The sequence below is a fragment of the Anomaloglossus baeobatrachus genome, chromosome 6, assembly GCF_048569485.1.
Source record: "Anomaloglossus baeobatrachus isolate aAnoBae1 chromosome 6, aAnoBae1.hap1, whole genome shotgun sequence".
Classification (NCBI taxonomy): domain Eukaryota; kingdom Metazoa; phylum Chordata; class Amphibia; order Anura; family Aromobatidae; genus Anomaloglossus; species Anomaloglossus baeobatrachus.
Window position 1 is genome coordinate 564253039 of NC_134358.1, and position 20000 is coordinate 564273038.

The 20000-nt window shown below is 45.1% G+C and overlaps 1 protein-coding gene across 1 annotated transcript in view; it reads right to left on the reverse strand.

Annotated features, from left to right (window-relative positions):
- LOC142243644 (pituitary adenylate cyclase-activating polypeptide type I receptor-like) overlaps window positions 1–20000 on the reverse strand; it is a 275726-nt gene that overhangs the window by 71959 nt on the left and 183767 nt on the right. The window contains 2 exon segments of the mRNA XM_075315754.1: window positions 117–149; window positions 18357–18464. Coding sequence (XP_075171869.1) covers window positions 117–149; window positions 18357–18464 — 141 coding nt within the window.

The window sequence follows — 20000 nt, forward strand, 5'->3', positions numbered from 1 at the left end:
AAATGCGGCACCACACTTGGGGTCTCCATTGCAGATTTTTACTTTGGAGCTAAGAAGATTGATGTCAATAAGGGGCAATAAAGCCCGGTGTGAATGTGGCGTGGTCGGGCTCTTACCTAGCTGAGACTGCCGGTCCGACAGGTCCATGTCTGTAAGGAACAGAGAACAAACGTCATCACAGGAGGGAATTTGGGAGATGGTGGAGGGGGGTGTAGGGGGGGGGGTGTAGGGGGGCATTTGTCTTATCCAGAGCCACATTACCCCATATGAGGATAGTTATAAGAGGAATGAAACTTTCAGAGAGTCAGATGTCATAAGCAAAGTGACCACTAGATGGCGACAGTGAAACACACATTAAAATGGACAGAAAAATAACGAGCGATTATCAGGATCCCTAGAAAAACATCACAAACGCAGAGGGCAGCGGCAACAAGAAGAAGAATGATGAGGGGGGGAAAATCACCAGAACTGGGTGACAAGTCACTGGAGGCCCTGGGGCTGTCCTTTCAGCTTGTCAGATGGTCTATTTGGAAAGTCATGATGTTCCCATAAATGGGAAGAGGGTGAAAATGATGACAACTGGTGATTGACCGTCCTCCCCTAGCCCAAATTCCTGCACCAAATCTGCATCTTCAGGCAAAAAAAGCGCATCAAAGTGTAATGCGGTTTTCATGTGGTATTAATATGATTTTTTTTGCCAGGAGATGCAGCTTTGGTGCAGGAATTTTGTGTGTAAATTTCAGCACTAAATCTGTATCTCTTTGGCAAAAAAAACGCACAGTTTTTTGCCAGGAGATGGAGGTCTGATTGAATTTAGTTCACTTGAGGTGAGGTCACTGAGTTCAATCAGTTCACCTGAGGTGAGGTCACTGAGTTCAATCAGTTCACCTGAGGTGAGGTCATTCAGTTCAATCAGTTCACTTGAGGTGAGGTCACTGAGTTAAATCAGTACACCTGAGGTGAAGTCACTGAGTTCAATCAGTTCACCTGAGGTGAGGTCACTGAGATCAATCAGTTCACTTGAGGTGAGGTCACTGAGTTCAATCAGTGAGGTCACTAAGTTCAATCAGTTCAGCTGAGATGAGGTCACTGAGCTCAATTAGTCCATCTGAGGTGAAGTCATTGAGTTCAATCAGTTCACCTGAAGTGATTTTACCTGCGGTCACAGGTGGGGTACCATGGGAACCTCCAGCTGTAACCGCACATACAATCAGTGATGTCACCACTTACAGTTGCAGCTCAGTGTTTGCCTGAAGCCACAGTGGACAGTCATGTTTTCTAATGTGCCCACATACTGTGACTTCAGTATATAGAAGAGTCGGGATTGTTGTGCGACCTCTTGTGGATTACATCAGACCAGGGTGTTTTGGGGTTTAATAAATTGGAGAATAAGGGTAGGTTTTTTGTATTTTATTTGAAATAAAGGATTTTTCTCGATGTTTGTATTTATTTCTTTTCACTTACAGATTAGTAATAAGGGGGTCTCATAGATCTCTCCCCATTACTAATCTATGGCTTAGTGGCAGCTGTGAGATGTCATTAACCCTTTATACTACCCTGATTGCCACTGCACCAGGGCAATCAAGATAAGCCGGGTAAAGTGCCAGAATTGTCACATCTAACACATGCAACAATTCCAAGATGTCAGCGGGCTGCTATTTTTTAGGCTGGGGGCTACCCAATAACCATGAGCCTCCCCAGCCTAAGAATACCAGCGCCCAGCTGTCGGCTTTATATCAAAAATGGGGGGGAAGACTACATGCCGTATTTTTTTAATTATTTGTTTAAAAAAAAAAGAAAATCAAAAAACTGCATGTGGCTCCTCCTATTTTTATACTATTTTTATACAAAGCCAAGATAAGCACATGGCTGGAGGCTGCAGCTTGTAACCATTGTCTTTATCTGTGCTGGGTAGCATAATATGGGGGGATCCTACGCCAATTTATTTATTTATTTTACACCACTATAGGTATGCAGACAATATGTGAAATTCCAACAAATCACAGACCCTGTCACACAAGGTGGGGGCGCGGTCTCACCTGACTGCAACCAATCACAGATGCTGTCACACAAGGTGGGGGCGCGGTCTGACCTGACTGCAACCAATCACAGATGCTGTCACACAAGGTGGGGGCACGGTCTGACCTGACTGCAACCAATCACAGATGCTGTCACACAAGGTGGGGGCACGGTCTGACCTGACTGCAACCAATCACAGATGCTGTCACACAAGGTGGGGGCGCGGTCTCACCTGACTGCAACCAATCGCAGATGCTTTCACACAAGGTGGGGGCGCGGTCTGACCTGACTGCAACCAATCACAGATGCTGTCACACAAGGTGGGGGCGCGGTCTGACCTGACTGCAACCAATCACAGATGCTGTCACGCAAGGTGAGGGTGCGGTCTGACCTGACTGCAACCAATCACAGATGCTTTCACACAAGGTGGGGGCGCGGTCTGACCTGACTGCAACCAATCGCAGATGCTTTCACACAAGGTGGGGGCGCGGTCTGACCTGACTGCAACCAATCACAGATGCTGTCACACAAGGGGGGGGCGCGGTCTGACCTGACTGCAACCAATCACAGATGCTGTCACACAAGGTAGGGGCGCGGTCTGACCTGACTGCAACCAATCACAGATGCTGTCACACAAGGTGGGGGCGCGGTCTCACCTGACTGCAACCAATCACAGATGCTGTCACACAAGGTGGGGGCGCGGTCTCACCTGACTGCAACCAATCACAGATGCTGTCACACAAGGTGGGGGCGCAGTCTGACCTGACTGCAACCAATCACAGATGCTGTCACACAAGGTGGGGGCGTGGTCTCACTTGACTGCAACCAACCACAGATGCTGTCACACAAGGTGGGGGCGCGGTCTGACCTGACTGCAACCAATCACAGATGCTGTCACACAAGGTGGGGGCGCGGTCTGACTGCAACCAATCATTGATGCTGGGACTGATGGTGAGTGAATATGTATGAGAGTTAATGAGTGGACCCAGAAGCAAGGCTCCAGCTGCGCGGGAGGCTAGGTAAGTAGAATTGTTCTGCTTTGCAGCCCCCCCTAGCCCTTTATATCTACATTTTAGAGCACAATGTTCATAAATACATAAAAAATGCATAAATATTTCTGTTCCTGGGATTTTTCTATTGCAGTTTTCCTCTCTTTTCTGAGAGCAGACAACTGCGGTCACAGAAATCCCGTCACTCCGTCAGCAGCTGATCCGCCGCAGGCTCATCTTCAGGCTGACACTCCAGCTCTAATTACACAATTAATTTCACCATTAGCAAGAAAAGACGCTGAGATGAAATGTTTCTTCTAATTGTCTCGTTGTAACATTTATCTGTAATTTAAAGGAGGAGGCGGGACCCGGGGAACCGTAAACACCCCTTTATTTTGTTTGTGTGCCAAATTTTAAAAAAATGACAGTTATTTTTTAAAAAGATCATTATTTAAAAAGAAGTTCTATGAGATAAGAAGGAGATTTCGACGCTGATGTCACCTATGGGCCAGGACAGTTTTACACTGTTCTAGAAGGATTTTTATGCCATTTTCTTAGTTGCATTTTAAAGCAGCTGCCATGGTCTGTAAACAGCTGACAACACAGCAAAGGGATCTAATCGTTGAAAGCTATCGGTGAGGAGAAAAACTTCTAAGCCATTAGATATCATGGACACTATGAAGACGTCATCAAAAAGGGGCTTAATTTGGGCACAACAGTGACACTAGCTAGAACTCTACGTTCCTCAAAGATTGAGGAAAAGACAAGAAAAAAACTGTTTTCTGGAAGGCTGCCAAAAGCTGACAGCAACATTAAAGGAGCTGCAGGAATTTCTGGCCATTATTCTACTATTTTGGTCTGTAGGGTAAGGGGTGAAACAGAAGCCATTTCTTACAAAGAAATACATCCAAGCCGGCTATGTCTTGCTAAAATCTCAATCAACTCTGACAAAAGTATGAGGGAAATGCATTACACTGACAAGCAAAAGGGTAACAAATGTTTTGAGTTTTTGACTTTCAGGCTCCATATCTCACCATCCACTACAGCTCTGAGCTTGACACTATGTCACACTAGGTACGGGGAAGTACCAAGCAAATGGCGAAAGGGAAGGGAAGTGTCTAGGGAAGGAGGAGATGGTGACCCCTGACTAAACCTACCAATGGTCCCCGGGGTCCCTCATCATCCCAGATAGGTTCCGTACCTACGCGCCGAGCCGGATACCTGACCCTGGATGACCCTGATCTGGGTCCTGTCTTCTCTCACCACCCTAGATAGGTTCTGTACCTATGCGCCAAGCCGGATACCTGACCCTGGATGACCCTGATCTGGGCCTTGGCTTCCGTTACCACCCTAGATAGGTTCTGTACCTATGCGCCGAGCCGTATACCTGACCCTGGATGACCCTGATCTGGGTCCTGGCTTCCCTCACCACCCTAGATAGGTTATGCACCTATGCGCCGAGCCGGATACCTGACCCTGGATGACCCTGATCTGGGTCCTGTCTTCTCTCACCACCCTAGATAGGTTCTGTACCTATGCGCCAAGCCGGATACCTGACCCTGGATGACCCTGATCTGGGCCCTGGCTTCCCTCACCACCCTAGATAGGTTATGCACCTACGCGCCGAGCCGGATACCTGACCCTGGATGACCCTGATCTGGGTCCTGTCTTCTCTCACCACCCTAGATAGGTTCTGTACCTATGCGCCAAGCCGGATACCTGACCCTGGATGACCCTGATCTGGGCCCCGGCTTCCCTCACAACCCTAGATAAGTTATGTACCTACGCGCCGAGCCGGATACCTGACCCTGGATGACCCTGATCTGGGCCTTGGCTTCCGTTACCACCCTAGATAGGTTCTGTACCTATGCGCCGAGCCGGATACCTGACCCTGGATGACCCTGATCTGGGTCCTGGCTTCCCTCACCACCCTAGATAGGTTATGCACCTATGCGCCGAGCCGGATACCTGACCCTGGATGACCCTGATCTGGGTCCTGTCTTCTCTCACCACCCTAGATAGGTTCTGTACCTATGCGCCAAGCCGGATACCTGACCCTGGATGACCCTGATCTGGGCCCTGGCTTCCCTCACCACCCTAGATAGGTTATGCACCTACGCGCCGAGCAGGATACCTGACCCTGGATGACCCTGATCTGGGCCCCGGCTTCCCTCACCACTCTAGATAAGTTATGTACCTACGCGCCGAGCCGGATACCTGACTCTAGATGACCCTGATCTGGGCCCCGGCTTCCGTTACCACCATAGATAGGTTCTGTACCTAAGCGCCGAGCCGGATACCTGACCCTGGATGACCCTGATCTGGGCCCCGGCTTCCCTCACCACTCTAGATAGGTTCTGTACCTAAGCGCCGAGCCGGATACCTGACTCTAGATGACCCTGATCTGGGCCCCGACTTCCGTTACCACCATAGATAGGTTCTGTACCTAAGCGCCGAGCCGGATACCTGACCCTGGATGACCCTGATCTGGGCCCCGGCTTCCCTCACCACTCTAGATAGGTTCTGTACCTAAGCGCCGAGCCGGATACCTGACTCTAGATGACCCTGATCTGGGCCCCGGCTTCCCTCACCACTCTAGATAGGTTATGCACCTACGCGCCGAGCAGGATACCTGACCCTGGATGACCCTGATCTGGGCCCCGGCTTCCCTCACCACTCTAGATAGGTTCTGTACCTAAGCACCGAGCCGGATACCTGACTCTAGATGACCCTGATCTGGGCCCCGGCTTCCGTTACCACCATAGATAGGTTCTGTACCTAAGCGCCGAGCCGGATACCTGACTGTAGATGACCCTGATCTGGGCCCTGGCTTCCGTTACCACCCTAGATAGGTTCTGTACCTAAGCGCCGAGCCGGACACCTGACCCTGGATGACCCTGATCTGGGCCTTGGCTTCCGTTACCACCCTAGATAGGTTATGCACCTATGCGGCGAGCCGGATACCTGACCCTAGACTGACCCTGATCTGGGCCTTAGGTAGTAAATGAATGGGATGAGCTCTTCGTTGACCCCACTAATCTGTAAATAAGAACCAGGGAAAACAAACAAGTGGAAAACAACAAACAACTTATGTCTAGATGACTCAGGTAGAGAAGCTGCAACAGTCACCAAGATTCTCCTGATGCATGCAAGCCGCCTGCTTGCACTGAACACATGATAGAGATATATCAAATATCACTAGCACCAAGTAATAGGAAGTGAAGGTGTATATAGACAAGGAAAGTGCTGATAAACAACAATTGACGGGCTGAACAATGCCACATAGTCCTAGAGGAAAAGGGATGAAAACCAAGCAGGAGTAATAGAAGGTCAGGGAGCAGTTTGTGCAGCCAAATACTGTGACCTTCTATAGCCGGACACCACAGGACTGTCTGTTACCCGTGACACACCCGTATATAAGCAAGGAAAGTACTGATGAACAGCAGCTGACAGGCTAAACAACACCACATGGTCCTAGAGGAAAAGGGATGATAGAACACCAGGGAACAATTTTTGCAGCCAAACACTGCAACCTTCTATAGCCGGACACCATAGGACTGTCTATCACCTGTGACAGACGACCTTGAAGAAGATTTTTCAAGAGGAACTTTTGTTCATCTAACTTGGTAATATAGTCGGTTTTCAGTCCCATGTAAATCCACATAATCTATATGAAGCTTTCCACTCGAGCCGTGACCATGTCTGTGAATCTGCCGTACGCCGGGTTCAGCTCAGGGTTAAAGATATAGTCCTAGTAATGGCCATATTGCGTGTTGTCCACTTTTCCTAGGAGTAAACACAGCTCTACTACATCCAGGTACAATTCTGGAATATTTCCTGCAGGGGGCGCCGGGGGGTCTGGTGTCTCCTGTGATTTCTTTGCACGGTAATGGATCATCTTTCCCGCAGTGATGTGTCGGTACTCCGCCATATTTCACAGCGTTTGCTCCCATTATAACAAGCAGACTATTAGGCTCTGTGCGCACTGGGAAATGGAATTTTCTTGAGAAAATTCCGCATCCTCTCAAAGATTACCGCACCCGCGGTAAAAAACCGCGGGAAACCGCACCCGAAAACCGCATGCGGTTTGCCGCGGTTTGCCGCAGCTTTACCGCGGTATTGTTCGCGGTATTGCCGCGGTTTTGCCGCGTGCGGGTTGGGATGTGCTTTATTGCATTCAATGCAATAAAGCACATTGAAGAAAAAAAAAAAAATACATTTAATTCTGATAGTAGATAGACAGAAGAATAGATAGAGGGATAGATAGATAGACAGACAGATAGATAGAGGGATAGATAGAGGGATAGATAGAGGACAGATCGCTGCATTTCCTACGGTCGGCAGTGAGTTCACATTACCGGCCGTGGGAAATGACCGGTAATTACCTCTGCTGTCTGCTGCATTCAGCCTGTGTCTGTGACAGTCGCGGCTGGATGTCAGCAGTGCAGGACGTCGGACCTGTGGATTACGCCGGAGCTTTGTTTGGGAGGGGTTAATAAAATGGTGAACGAGGCTTGTTGGTTTTATTTAAAATAAAGGATTTTTCGGTGTCTGTGTTTTTTTCACTTTACTTACGGGTTGATCATGTCAGCTGTCACATAGACGCTGCCATGATCAAGCCTGGGGTTAATGGCGGTGGTCCCCATCACCATTAACCCCTTGTATTACCTTGTCACCACTGCTACACGGCGGCAAGAAGAGCCGAGGACACTCCCGGTGCTGCCGCATAATGCATGCGACAGTGCCGGGGCAGCTGCGGCTGATATTCTCGGCTGCCGGAGGGGGAGTGAGGCGGGGGACATTACCCCTGCCCCTCTCCCTCCCCAGCCTGAGAATACCGGGCCGCCGCTGTGTGCTTACCTCGGCTGGACGGTAAATATGCAGCGGAGCCCACGTTCTTTTTTTTCTATATTTCCGTTTTCTTTCTATGTGTGTTCTATGTGTTCTATGTCTGTGATGTGTTCTGTGTGTGTGAGTGTGATGTGTGTGTGTTTACTCTCTGCACGACTTCCTGTTCCTGTAAGGACATCACTTCCCTGCAAAACCGCAAGCAAGTGATGCACATTACCGGAGGTAAACCGCAAAATACCGCAGGGAATAACGCAGGAAAACGCAGTGAACCGCACAGAATTTGCTGCCTGCGTTATTCCCTGCGGGATTTCATGATTAACATTGAGTCAATGGAGTGAAATCCCGCAGCGATGTGCGGAAAAGAAGTGACATGCACTTGTTTTTGCTGCGGGATTCCCGCAGCAAAACATGCAGCTGTCAAATTCCGCCCAGTGCGCACAGGATTTTTTTTCTCCATAGGATTTGCCGGTGATTCACTGCAGAGATGTTATGAACATTTTCTGCAGCGAAACATGCAGCAAATCCGCGGCAAAATCCGCGAAAAATCCGGTAAGTGCGCACATAGCCTTATACCTTCCCCCTGCGGCCGGCGCGGGGGTTTACAGGACCGTCAGATAATCTGCATTTTCCCCACTTTTGGCTCCTAAATAATAAATGTGCGCGGAGCTCAGACATGTTCTGTATATTATTTGTTTGTTTAACCATGGCTGCTACAAGAGAACAGGCGACGCTGCTGTCCAGCTGCTATATGTGGGCAAACTAATGAATAGTTAATTTGATAAAATGTGCATCTGGGGAGCGAGGACGAGGAAATCTGCTTTCACCATCGGCTTATCCTTTCTCTTTATCTCAGAGCAATGATAAAAAGCAAAAAAAACACACTGCAACGAAAACCAGCCAATGACGGACAAAGACTATACTGGGGAATAACGGGTTAATACAAGGGATCCTCGTCTATTACCCCAAGAGGCTACAAAAAGCATTTCTCTCTGAAGGACTTTCATGCATTATGTGAATACCTTATTGATTTCAATAGATACAATGCAATACTCCATTTCTCCTGCAGGGGTGCTGTAGGGAAAACTGACACTCACCATTAGAGGTTTCATACAAATTTAATGTAGTGAGCTCCCTCTAGTGGTGGCTGTATAAATCTGTATGTAGTGAGCTCCCTCTAGTGGAGGCTGTATAAATCTGTATGTAGTGAGCTCCCTCTAGTGGTGGCTGTATAAATCTGTATGTAGTGAGCTCCCTCTAGTGGTGGCTGTATAAATCTGTATGTAGTGAGCTCCCTCTAGTGGTGGCTGTATAAATCTGTATGTAGTGAGCTCCCTCTAGTGGTGGCTGTATAAATCTGTATGTAGTTAGCTCCCCCTAGTAGTGGCTGTATAAATCTGTATGTAGTGAGCTCCCTCTAGTGGTGGCTGTATAAATCTGTATGTAGTGAGCTCCCTCTAGTGGTGGCTGTATAAATCTGTATGTAATGAGCTCCCTCTAGTGGTGGCTGTATAAATCTGTATGTAGTTAGCTCCCCCTAGTAGTGGCTGTATAAATCTATATGTAGTGAGCTCCCTCTAGTGGTGGCTGTATAAATCTGTATGTAATGAGCTCCCTCTAGTGGTGGCTGTATAAATCTGTATGTAGTGAGCTCCCTCTAGTGGTGGCTGTATAAATCTGTATGTAGTGAGCTCCCTCTAGTAGTGGCTGTATAAATCTGTATGTAGTGAGCTCCCTCTAGTGGTGGCTGTAAAAATCTGTATGTAGTGAGCTCCCTCTAGTGGTGGCTGTATAAATCTATATGTAGTGAGCTCCCCCTAGTGGTGGCTGTATAAATCTGTATGTAGTGAGCTCCCTCTAGTGGTGGCTGTATAAATCTGTATGTAGTGAGCTACCTCTAGTGGTGGCTGTATAAATTTGTATGTAGTGAGCTCCCCCTAGTGGTGGCTGTATAAATCTGTATGTAGTGAGCTCCCTCTAGTGGTGGCTGTATAAATCTGTATGTAGTGAGCTCCCTCTAGTGGTGGCTGTAAAAATCTGTATGTAGTGAGCTTCCTCTAGTGGTGGCTGTATAAATCTGTATGTAGTGAGCTCCCTCTAGTGGTGGCTGTATAAATCTGTATGTAGTGAGCTCCCTCTAGTGGTGGCTGTATAAATCTGTATGTAGTGAGCTCCCTCTAGTGGTGGCTGTATAAATCTGTATGTAGTGAGCTCCCTCTAGTGGTGGCTGTATAAATCTGTATAAAGTGAGCTCCCTCTAGTGGTGGCTGTATAAACCTGTATGTAGTGAGCTCCCTCTAGTGGTGGCTGTATAAAGCTGTATGTAGTGAGCTCCCTCTAGTGGTGGCTGTATAAATCTGTATATAGTGAGCTCCCTCTAGTGGTGGCTGTATAAACCTGTATGTAGTGAGCTCCCTCTAGTGGTGGCTGTATAAATCTGTATGTAGTGATCTCCCTCTAGTGGTGGCTGTATAAATCTGTATGTAGTGAGCTCCCCCTAGTGGTGGCTGTATAAACCTGTATGTAGTGAGCTCCCTCTAGTGGTGGCTGTATAAAGCTGTATGTAGTGAGCTCCCTCTAGTAGTGGCTGTATAAAGCTGTATGTACTTATCTTCCTTTAGTAGTTACTAGATTTTTTACTTTTATCAAATCAGTGGGGGGTGCTATGACAATTCAAAGTTTTGCATTAAAGCCCTAAAAATCACTGTGAAAACTCTCACACTCACTAATTACGATTGGTTTGAAGACATATGGATGGGGATTTCCATTATTATTTTTAATGTATTTTTATGTGTTACACATTCATGCAGAAAACTAGTGAATATATACTGTATGTACATATCAGCTCTTCATGCTGCAATTCCCCATGTATAACCTCTAGAGGGCAGTAGCAGGACTCTGAGACAATCAGTTCTGGACTTGGACCAATTTACGTCAGCGTGACTCACGCTTGTGTCACTGCTCAATATTGCTGGGTGTCATTTATCTACCTAAATTCATCACACCGAGTCCCAGATCCTCATGCGACGCGCAGCCCACATAATATATACTGAATCACATCTGTTCTCATGTTTCCATCAGGTTTTATTTTGTAGATTTTAACTTGTGCGCTGCATTATATGGAAGAATCACAGATCACCACTAATCCTGATACAGGAGGAACAGTGTGATGCCCTCACCCATCAGCAGAGGGCGCTATAACTATTAGCTAAAAATATTTATTCATGTCAGTCCTATTCAACATAATATTCCATATTTTTTGTTAAATTGAAACTGGATCTAAGAAGACAGTTGCTCAAAAAACATATGCTAATTGTCATTTTGGATCTACATTTTGCATGAATACAACTGAATTTAAAAGTATACAGCACAATACAGGCATGATTGAGCAATAATTGAAATACAAGAGATGTCATGAAGCGAACTCCCTCTAGTGGTGTCTGTATAAATCTGTATGTAGTGAGCTCCCTCTAGTGGTGGCTGTATAAATCTGTATGTAGTGAGCTCCTTCTAGTGGTGGCTGTATAAATCTGTATGTAGTGAGCTCCCTCTAGTGGTGGCTGTATAAATCTGTATGTAGTGAGCTCCCCCCTAGTGGTGGATGTATAAATCTGTATGTAGTGAGCTCCCCCTAGTGGTGGCTGTATAAATCTGTATGTAGTGAGCTCCCTCTAGTGGTGGCTGTATAAATCTGTATGTAGTGAGCTTCCTCTAGTGGTGTCTGTATAAAGCTGTATGTAGTGAGCTCCCTCTAGTGGTGGCTGTATAAATCTGTATGTAGTGAGCTCCCTCTAGTGGTGGCTGTATAAATCTGTATGTAGTGAGCTCCCTCTAGTGGTGGCTGTATAAATCTGTATGTAGTGAGCTTCCTCTAGTGGTGTCTGTATAAAGCTGTATGTAGTGAGCTCCCTCTAGTGGTGTCTGTATAAATCTGTATGTAGTGAGCTCCCTCTAGTGGTGGCTGTATAAATCTGTATGTAGTGAGCTCCCTCTAGTGGTGGCTGTATAAATCTGTATGTAGTGAGCTCCCTCTAGTGGTGACTGTATAAATCTGTATGTAGTGCGCTCCCTCTAGTGGTGGCTGTATAAATCTGTATGTAGTGAGCTCCCTCTAGTGGTGGCTGTATAAATCTGTATGTAGTGAGCTCCCCCTAGTGGTGGCTGTATAAATCTGTATGTAGTGAGCTCCCTCTAGTGGTGGATGTATAAATCTGTATGTAGTGAGCTCCCTCTAGTGGTAGCTGTATAAATCTGTATGTAGTGAGCTCCCTCTAGTGGTAGCTGTATAAATCTGTATGTAGTGAGCTCCTCTAGTGGTGGCTGTATAAATCTGTATATAGTGAGCTCCCTCTAGTGGTGAATGTATAAATCTGTATGTAGTGAGCTCCCTCTGGTGGTGGCTGTATAAATCTGTATGTAGTGAGCTCCCTCTAGTGGTGGCTGTATAAATCTGTATGTAGAGAGCTCCCTCTGGTGGTGGCTGTATAAATCTGTATGTAGTGAGCTCCCTCTAGTGGTGGATGTATAAATCTGTATGTAGTGAGCTTCCTCTGGTGGTGGCTGTATAAATCTGTATGTAGTGAGTTCCCTCTAGTGGTGGATGTATAAATCTGTATGTAGTGAGCTCCCTCTAGTGGTGGCTGTATAAATCTGTATGTAGTGAGCTCACTCTAGTGGTGGATGTATAAATCTGTATGTAGTGAGCTCCCTCTAGTGGTAGCTGTATAAATCTGTATGTAGTGAGCTCCCTCTAGTGGAGGCTGTATAAATCTGTATGTAGTGAGCTCCCTCTAGTGGTGGCTGTATAAATCTGTATGTAGTGAGCTCCCCCTAGTGGTGGCTGTATAAATCTGTATGTAGTGAGCTCCCTCTAGTGGTGGATGTATAAATCTGTATGTAGTGAGCTCCCTCTAGTGGTAGCTGTATAAATCTGTATGTAGTGAGCTCCCTCTAGTGGTAGCTGTATAAATCTGTATGTAGTGAGCTCCCTCTAGTGGTGGCTGTATAAATCTGTATGTAGTGAGCTCCCTCTGGTGGTGGCTGTATAAATCTGTATGTAGTGAGCTCCCTCTAGTGGTGGATGTATAAATCTGTATGTAGTGAGCTCCCTCTAGTGGTAGCTGTATAAATCTGTATGTAGTGAGCTCCCTCTAGTGGTGGCTGTATAAATCTGTATGTAGTGAGCTTCCTCTAGTGGTGGCTGTATAAATCTGTATGTAGTGAGCTTCCTCTAGTGGTGGCTGTATAAATCTGTATGTAGTGAGGTCCCTCTAGTGGTGACTGTATAAATCTGTATGTAGAGATCTTCCTCTAGTGGTGGCTGTATAAATCTGTATGAAGTGAGCTCCCTCTAGTGGTGGATGTATAAATCTGTATGTAGTGAGCTCCCTCTAGTGGTGGATGTATAAATCTGTATGTAGTGAGCTCCCTCTAGTGGTGGCTGTATAAATCTGTATGTAGTGAGCTCCCTCTAGCGGTGGCTGTATAAATCTGTATGTAGTGAGCTCCCCTTAGTGGTGGCTGTATAAATCTGTATGTAGTGAGCTCCCTCTAGTGGTGGCTGTATAAATCTGTATGTAGTGAGCTCCCTCTAGTGGTGGATGTATAAATTTGTATGTAGTGAGCTCCCTCTAGTGGTGGCTGTATAAATCTGTATGTAGTGAGCTCCCTCTAGTGGTGACTGTATAAATCTGTATGTAGTGAGCTCCTCTAGTGGTGGCTGTATAAATCTGTATATAGTGAGCTCCCTCTAGTGGTGGCTGTATAAATCTGTATGTAATGAGCTCCCTCTAGTGGTCACTGTATAAATCTGTATGTAGTGAGCTCCCTCTAGTGGTGGATGTATAAATCTGTATGCAAGAAACAGAGCAAAACAAAATACTGACCAGTACATCTGAACAGAATAAAAGTGTGAAATGATGCAAGCTGCTATGACTATATAGAAAACAAAAAAATGATACAGTATCCTCTGTAAGCACTAAAAGATCCGTATACATTGAATATATGACATTTGGACTGTATTACTGGTGTATAGAATTCACTTATAAAATCAAGTTTCTTAGTGCACAAATTGGCCAATTCTCGTCTTGTTGACCACATTAACTAAGATATATTATTATATCGATGACAATGATACATGACAGCCCATACTGCATTATTATAGTGAGAGGCCATTATATCAGTGCATACATCTGAATCACAATTTGTGGGGTTTGGACATAAGCCCTGATGGAGTCACTGGCGATAGGGGCAGACATGATGTGAACCTTGTCTAAGGATCCCAGCAAAGAGTCCATAATCTACTATAGCTACAATCATATGAAAAAGTTTGGGCACCCCTATTAATGTTAACCTTTTTTCTTTATAACAATTTGGGTTTTTGCTATTTCAGTGTCATATATCTAATAACTGATGGACTGAGTAATATTTCTGGATTGAAATGAGGTTTATTGTACTAACAGAAAATGTGCAATCCGCATTTAAACACAATTTGACCAGTGCAAAAGTATGGGCACCTCAACATAAAAGTGACATTAATACTTTGTAGATCCTCCTTTTGCAGCAATCGCAGCCTCTAGTCGCTTTCTGTAGCTGTTAATGAGTTCCTGGATCCTGGATGAAGGTAGATTTGACCATTCCTGGTTACAAAACAATTCCAGTTCAGTTACGTTTGATGGTCGCCGAGCATGGACAGCCGCATCACATCATCCCACAGATGTTCAATGATATTCAGGTCTGGGGACTGGGATGACCATTCCAGAACATTGTAATTGTTCCTCTGCATGAATGCCTGAGTAGATTTGGAGCGGTGTTTTGGGTCATTGTCTTGCTGAAATATCCATCCCCTGCGTAACTTCAACTTCGTCACTGATTCTTGCACATTATTGTCAAGAATCTGCTGATACTGAGTTGAATCCATGCGACCCTCAACTTTAACAAGATTCCCGGTGCCGGCATTGGCCACACAGCCCCAAAGCATGATGGAACCTCCACCAAATTTCACTGTGGGTAGCAAGTGCTTTTCTTGGAATGGCGTGTTTTTTTGCCTCCATGCATAACGCCTTTTTGTATGACCAAACAACTCAATCTTTGTTTCATCAGTCCACAGGACCTTCTTCCAAAATGTAACTGGCTTGTCCAAATGTGCTTTTGCATACCTCAGGCGACTCTGTTTGTGGCGTGCTTGCAGAAACGGCTTCTTTCGCATCACTCTCCCATACAGCTTCTCCTTGTGCAACGTGCGCTGTATTGTTGACCGATGCACAGTGACACCATCTGCAGCAAGATGATGCTGCAGGTCTTTGGAGGTGGTCTGTGGATTGTCCTTGACTGTTCTCTCCATTCTTCTTCTCTGCCTTTCTGATATTTTTCTTGGCCTGCCACTTCTGGGCTTAACAAGAACTGTACCTGTGTTCTTCCATTTCCTTACTATGTTCCTCACAGTGGAAACTGACAGTTTAAATCTCTGAGACAACTTTTTGTACCTTCCCCTGAACAACTATGTTGAATAATCTTTGTTTTCAGATCATTTGAGAGTTGTTTTGAGGAGCCCATGATGCCACTCTTTATAGGAGATTCAAATAGGAGAACAACTTGCAAGTGGCCACCTTAAATACCTTTTCTCATGATTGGATACACCTGCCTATGAAGCTCAAAGCTCAATGAGGTTACAAAACCAATTTAGTGCATTAGTAAGTCAGTAAAAAGTAGTTAGGAGTGTTCAAATCAAGAAATTGATAAGGGTGCCCATACTTTTGCATCGGTCAAATTTTGTTTAAATGCGGATTGCACATTTTCTGTTAGTGCAAAAAACCTCATTTCAATCCAGAAATATTACTCAGTCCATCAGTTATTAGATATATGACATTGAAATAGCAAAAACCCAAATTGTTATAAAGAAAAAAGGTTAACATTAATAGGGGTGCTCAAACTTTTTCATATGACTGTATTGGCTTCCACTCCTTTTTATTGACAAATTAGCTACCATGAGCATCCACTAGGGGGAGAACTTTGTATATGGATGTAGACAGCTCCCATGGAGGCTTATAATGAGCCTTTCCTTCATATTCCGGATCTCTGAGGTTGGATGCACATGCAGTTTTCCCTGATGGTCTGTATTTGTATGATCTGTTTTCTTTTAGAAATCCAACCTGGATAATCTTTCCATATATCAGAGCTGGAGGATAACACGGAGAAAATACAATGTAACCGATAGCAGACTGTGCAGATTGTCACCAGGAACAACGTTACGTGGAAAACCCAACAGCTGTGGACAAAATCCTTATTTCTTTTTCTTTCCGATAATAGGGAATTAGCTCCATTTTTCATGCAGTGATTCGCTGTCGGTGTTTCGCCGCTGCACCTGCCGCTACCTGATTATCGCTCCCTAATTAGACAAACAGCACAAGATACAAAAATAAGACTCGTTCTGTAGTCACAGCAACCGGGAGCAGGCGGCGCGGTACGGGGGGTGTCACATAATGACGTCTGCACGTCTGATCCATCACCGGCTGATCAATGTGCAGCTGTACCAGGACCCGGAGGCAACGGAGGTAGTGCTCATGTCAAGGGAAGGTTGTCCCTAATAGACAACGCCTTTACTTATGTCCTATGATGAAGGTAAAGGAAAGAAACCCCTTTACTAACCATATACACAGCTTTTTGTTACACCATTTCAATTTTAGATACAAAATTCTTTGCAAAACAATTAAAGAATTTTTTTTCATAGGGCTTGGAATTCTATTTTTCTGATAGAGAATCCTCTGCAAAGACAGATCCAAATAGATAATTTGGTTTGCCTTCAGCCACCACTAGTAGGAGCTCCCTGTATAAAGAGATACATGATAAGATCCTGTCTACAGCCACCACTAGAGGGAGCTCCCTGTATACAGAGATACATGATAAGATCCTGTCTGCAGACACCACTAGGGGGAGCTCCCTGTATACAGAGATACATGATAAGATCCTGTCTGCAGCCACCACTAGAGGGAGCTCCCTGTATACAGAGATACATGATAAGATCCTGTCTGCAGCCTCCACTAGAGGGAGCTCCCTGTATACAGAGATACATGATAAGATCCTGTCTGTAGTCACCACTAGGGGGAGCTCCCTGTATACAGAGATACATGATAAGATCCTGTCTGCAGCCACCACTAGGGGGAGCTCCCTGTATACAGAGATACATGATAAGATCCTGTCTGTAGTCACCACTAGGGGGAGCTCCCTGTATACAGATATACATGATAAGATCCTGTCTGCAGCCACCACTAGGGGGAGCTCCCTGTATACAGAGATACATGATAAGATCCTGTCTGCAGCCACCACTAGAGGGAGCTCCCTGTATACAGAGATACATGATAAGATCCTGTCTGCAGCCACCACTAGAGGGAGCTCCCTGTATACAGAGATACATGATAAGATCCTGTCTGCAGCCACCACTAGAGGGAGCTCCCTGTATACAGAGATACATGATAAGATCCTGTCTGCAGCCACCACTAGGGGGAGCTCCCGGTATACAGAGATACATGATAAGATCCTGTCTGCAGTCACCACTAGGGGGAGCTCCCTGTATACAGAGATACATGATAAGATCCTGTATGCAGCCACCACTAGGGGGAGATCCCTGTATACAGAGATACATGATAAGATTCTGTCTGCAGTCACCACTAGGGGGAGCTCCCTGTATACAGAGATACATGATAAGATTCTGTCTGCAGTCACCACTAGGAGGAGCTCCCTGTATACAGAGATACATGATAAGATTCTGTCTGCAGTCACCACTAGAGGGAGCTCCCTGTATACAGAGATACATGATAAGATCCTGTCTGCAGACACCACTAGGGGGAGCTCCCTGTATACAGAGATACATGATAAGATCCTTTCTGCAGCCATCACTAGGGGGAGCTCCCTGTATACAGAGATACATGATAAGATCCTGTCTGCAGCCACCACTAGGGGGAGCTCTCTGTAAACAGAGATTCATGATAAGATACTGTCTTCAGTCACCACTAGGGGGAGCTCCCTGTATACAGAGATACATGATAATATTCTGTCTGCAGCCACCACTAGGGGGAGCTCTCTGTAAACAGAGATTCATGATAAGATACTGTCTTCAGTCACCACTAGGGGGAGCTCCCTGTATACAGAGATACATGATAATATTTTGTCTTCAGTCACCACTAGGGGGAGCTCCCTGTATACAGAGATACATGATAAGATTCTGTCTGCAGTCACCACTAGGGGGAGCTCCCTGTATACAGAGATACATGATAAGATTCTGTCTGCAGCCACCACTAGGAGGAGCTCCCTGTATACAGAGACACATGATAAGATCCTGTCTGCAGTCACCACTAGGAGGAGCTCCCTGTATACAGAGACACATGATAAGATCCTGTCTGCAGTCACCACTAGGGGGAGCTCCCAGTTTTCCTCGTATGTGACATATTTAAGAAAGGCAGTGTCAGGTGATATATCACATTCATAACATCAGTTGATTCTTACCATCCTCAGATTCGATCATGCTGAACCACGCTGGGCATCGGATAAAAGCAATCTTGCCCACCACTGCAGGCATCCAGCAGGTTATGTTATCCCACATACCCGGGCACCCTAAAACAGAAGATAATATATTTATCTTATTTAATGATATAATACAGAATGATTTGACCTTTTTGCTATAATGTAACCTGTGGGAAAATAAAGGAAGGATTAATAGGAAATAAAAATGTTGCATGTGAATAAAACCCTACAGGGAATTATACAGTTTTATTTTTTCAATTTAAATAGCTACATTTTGCACAAATTATTTTTTATGTATATCACTGCAGCAATAACAGCTGTTTTTCTGATGGAAAGGTCTAAATTCCCTGCATTGACCTGAAGTTTACTGATAGTATTGCAGTAACTTGAGGCCACCACTAGAGGGAGCTGAATAGGTTGCTGCAGATTATTAACACAGTGAGTGTGCACTGGGCTCCCTCTAGTGGTGGCTACTGTTAGGCAGTATTTTGTTATATAACTTTATGTAAAGATTACTTAATAAATTAACAGAAAAACTGATTATCATTAGTATTAAAATACTATGTATACTGGGGAGACAATTTATCTTTTGCTTCTTATGAAGACCATGTACACATGTACTGTTAAAAAAACCCCATTATATATATATTTTTCCACAATTTTGTAAATATATTAACACTAGCTTCGCCCGGGTTAATAACTGCTGTTAACAACATAGAATGTATTAACAAAAATGTATTCTGCACACAAACACCACAAAACAAATAGAAATGTAATTATTAAAAGGCAAAAACTAAGCTAATAGAAGCATTTCACAACATATATTTCAACACCACAGATATTTCACACAGATTTAACTAAATTGGCCAAGTAATGTGCTCCGTCTGTCTCTTTCCAGGTCTGTCTCTTTCCATGTCTGTCTCTTTACAGGTCTGTCTCTTTTCCCGTCTGCCTGTCTCTGTCTGTCTCTTTTTTTTCTGTCTCTATCTCTCTGTTTCTTTCCCCATCTGTCTCTTTCCAGGTCTGTCTATTTCCCAGGTGTGTTTCTTTCCCCGTCTGTCTCCCTGTCTCTTTGTGTCTTTTCCTGTCTGTCTCTTTCCCTGTCTGTCTCTATTTCTCTGTCTCTTTCCCCGTCTGTCTCTATCAAGGTCTGTGTCTTTCCCCATCTATCTTTGTCTGTCTCTCTGGTTGTCTCCTTCTTCCCTGTCTGCCTGTCTCTGTCCCTGTCTGCATGTCTGTCTGTCTCTTTCCCCATCTGTCTCTTTTCCCGTCTGTCTCTTTCCCCGTCTGTCTCTGTCAGTCTCTTTCCAGGTCTGTCTCTGTCTGTCTCTTTCCCCGTCTGTCTCTGTCTGTCTCTTTCACCGTCTGTCTCTGTCTGTCTCTTTAATCGTCTGTCTCTGTCTGTCTCTTTTACTGTCTGTCTCTGTCTGTCTCTTTCCCTGTCTGTCTCTATCTCTCTGTCTCTTTCCCTGTCTGTCTCTTTTATATATATATATATATATATATATATATACTAGCTGTACTACCCGGCTTCGCCCAGGTTAATAATTGTCATTAACAAAATAGAATGTATTAAGAAAAATGTATTCTGCACACAAAAACCACAAAACAAATAGATAGAAATGT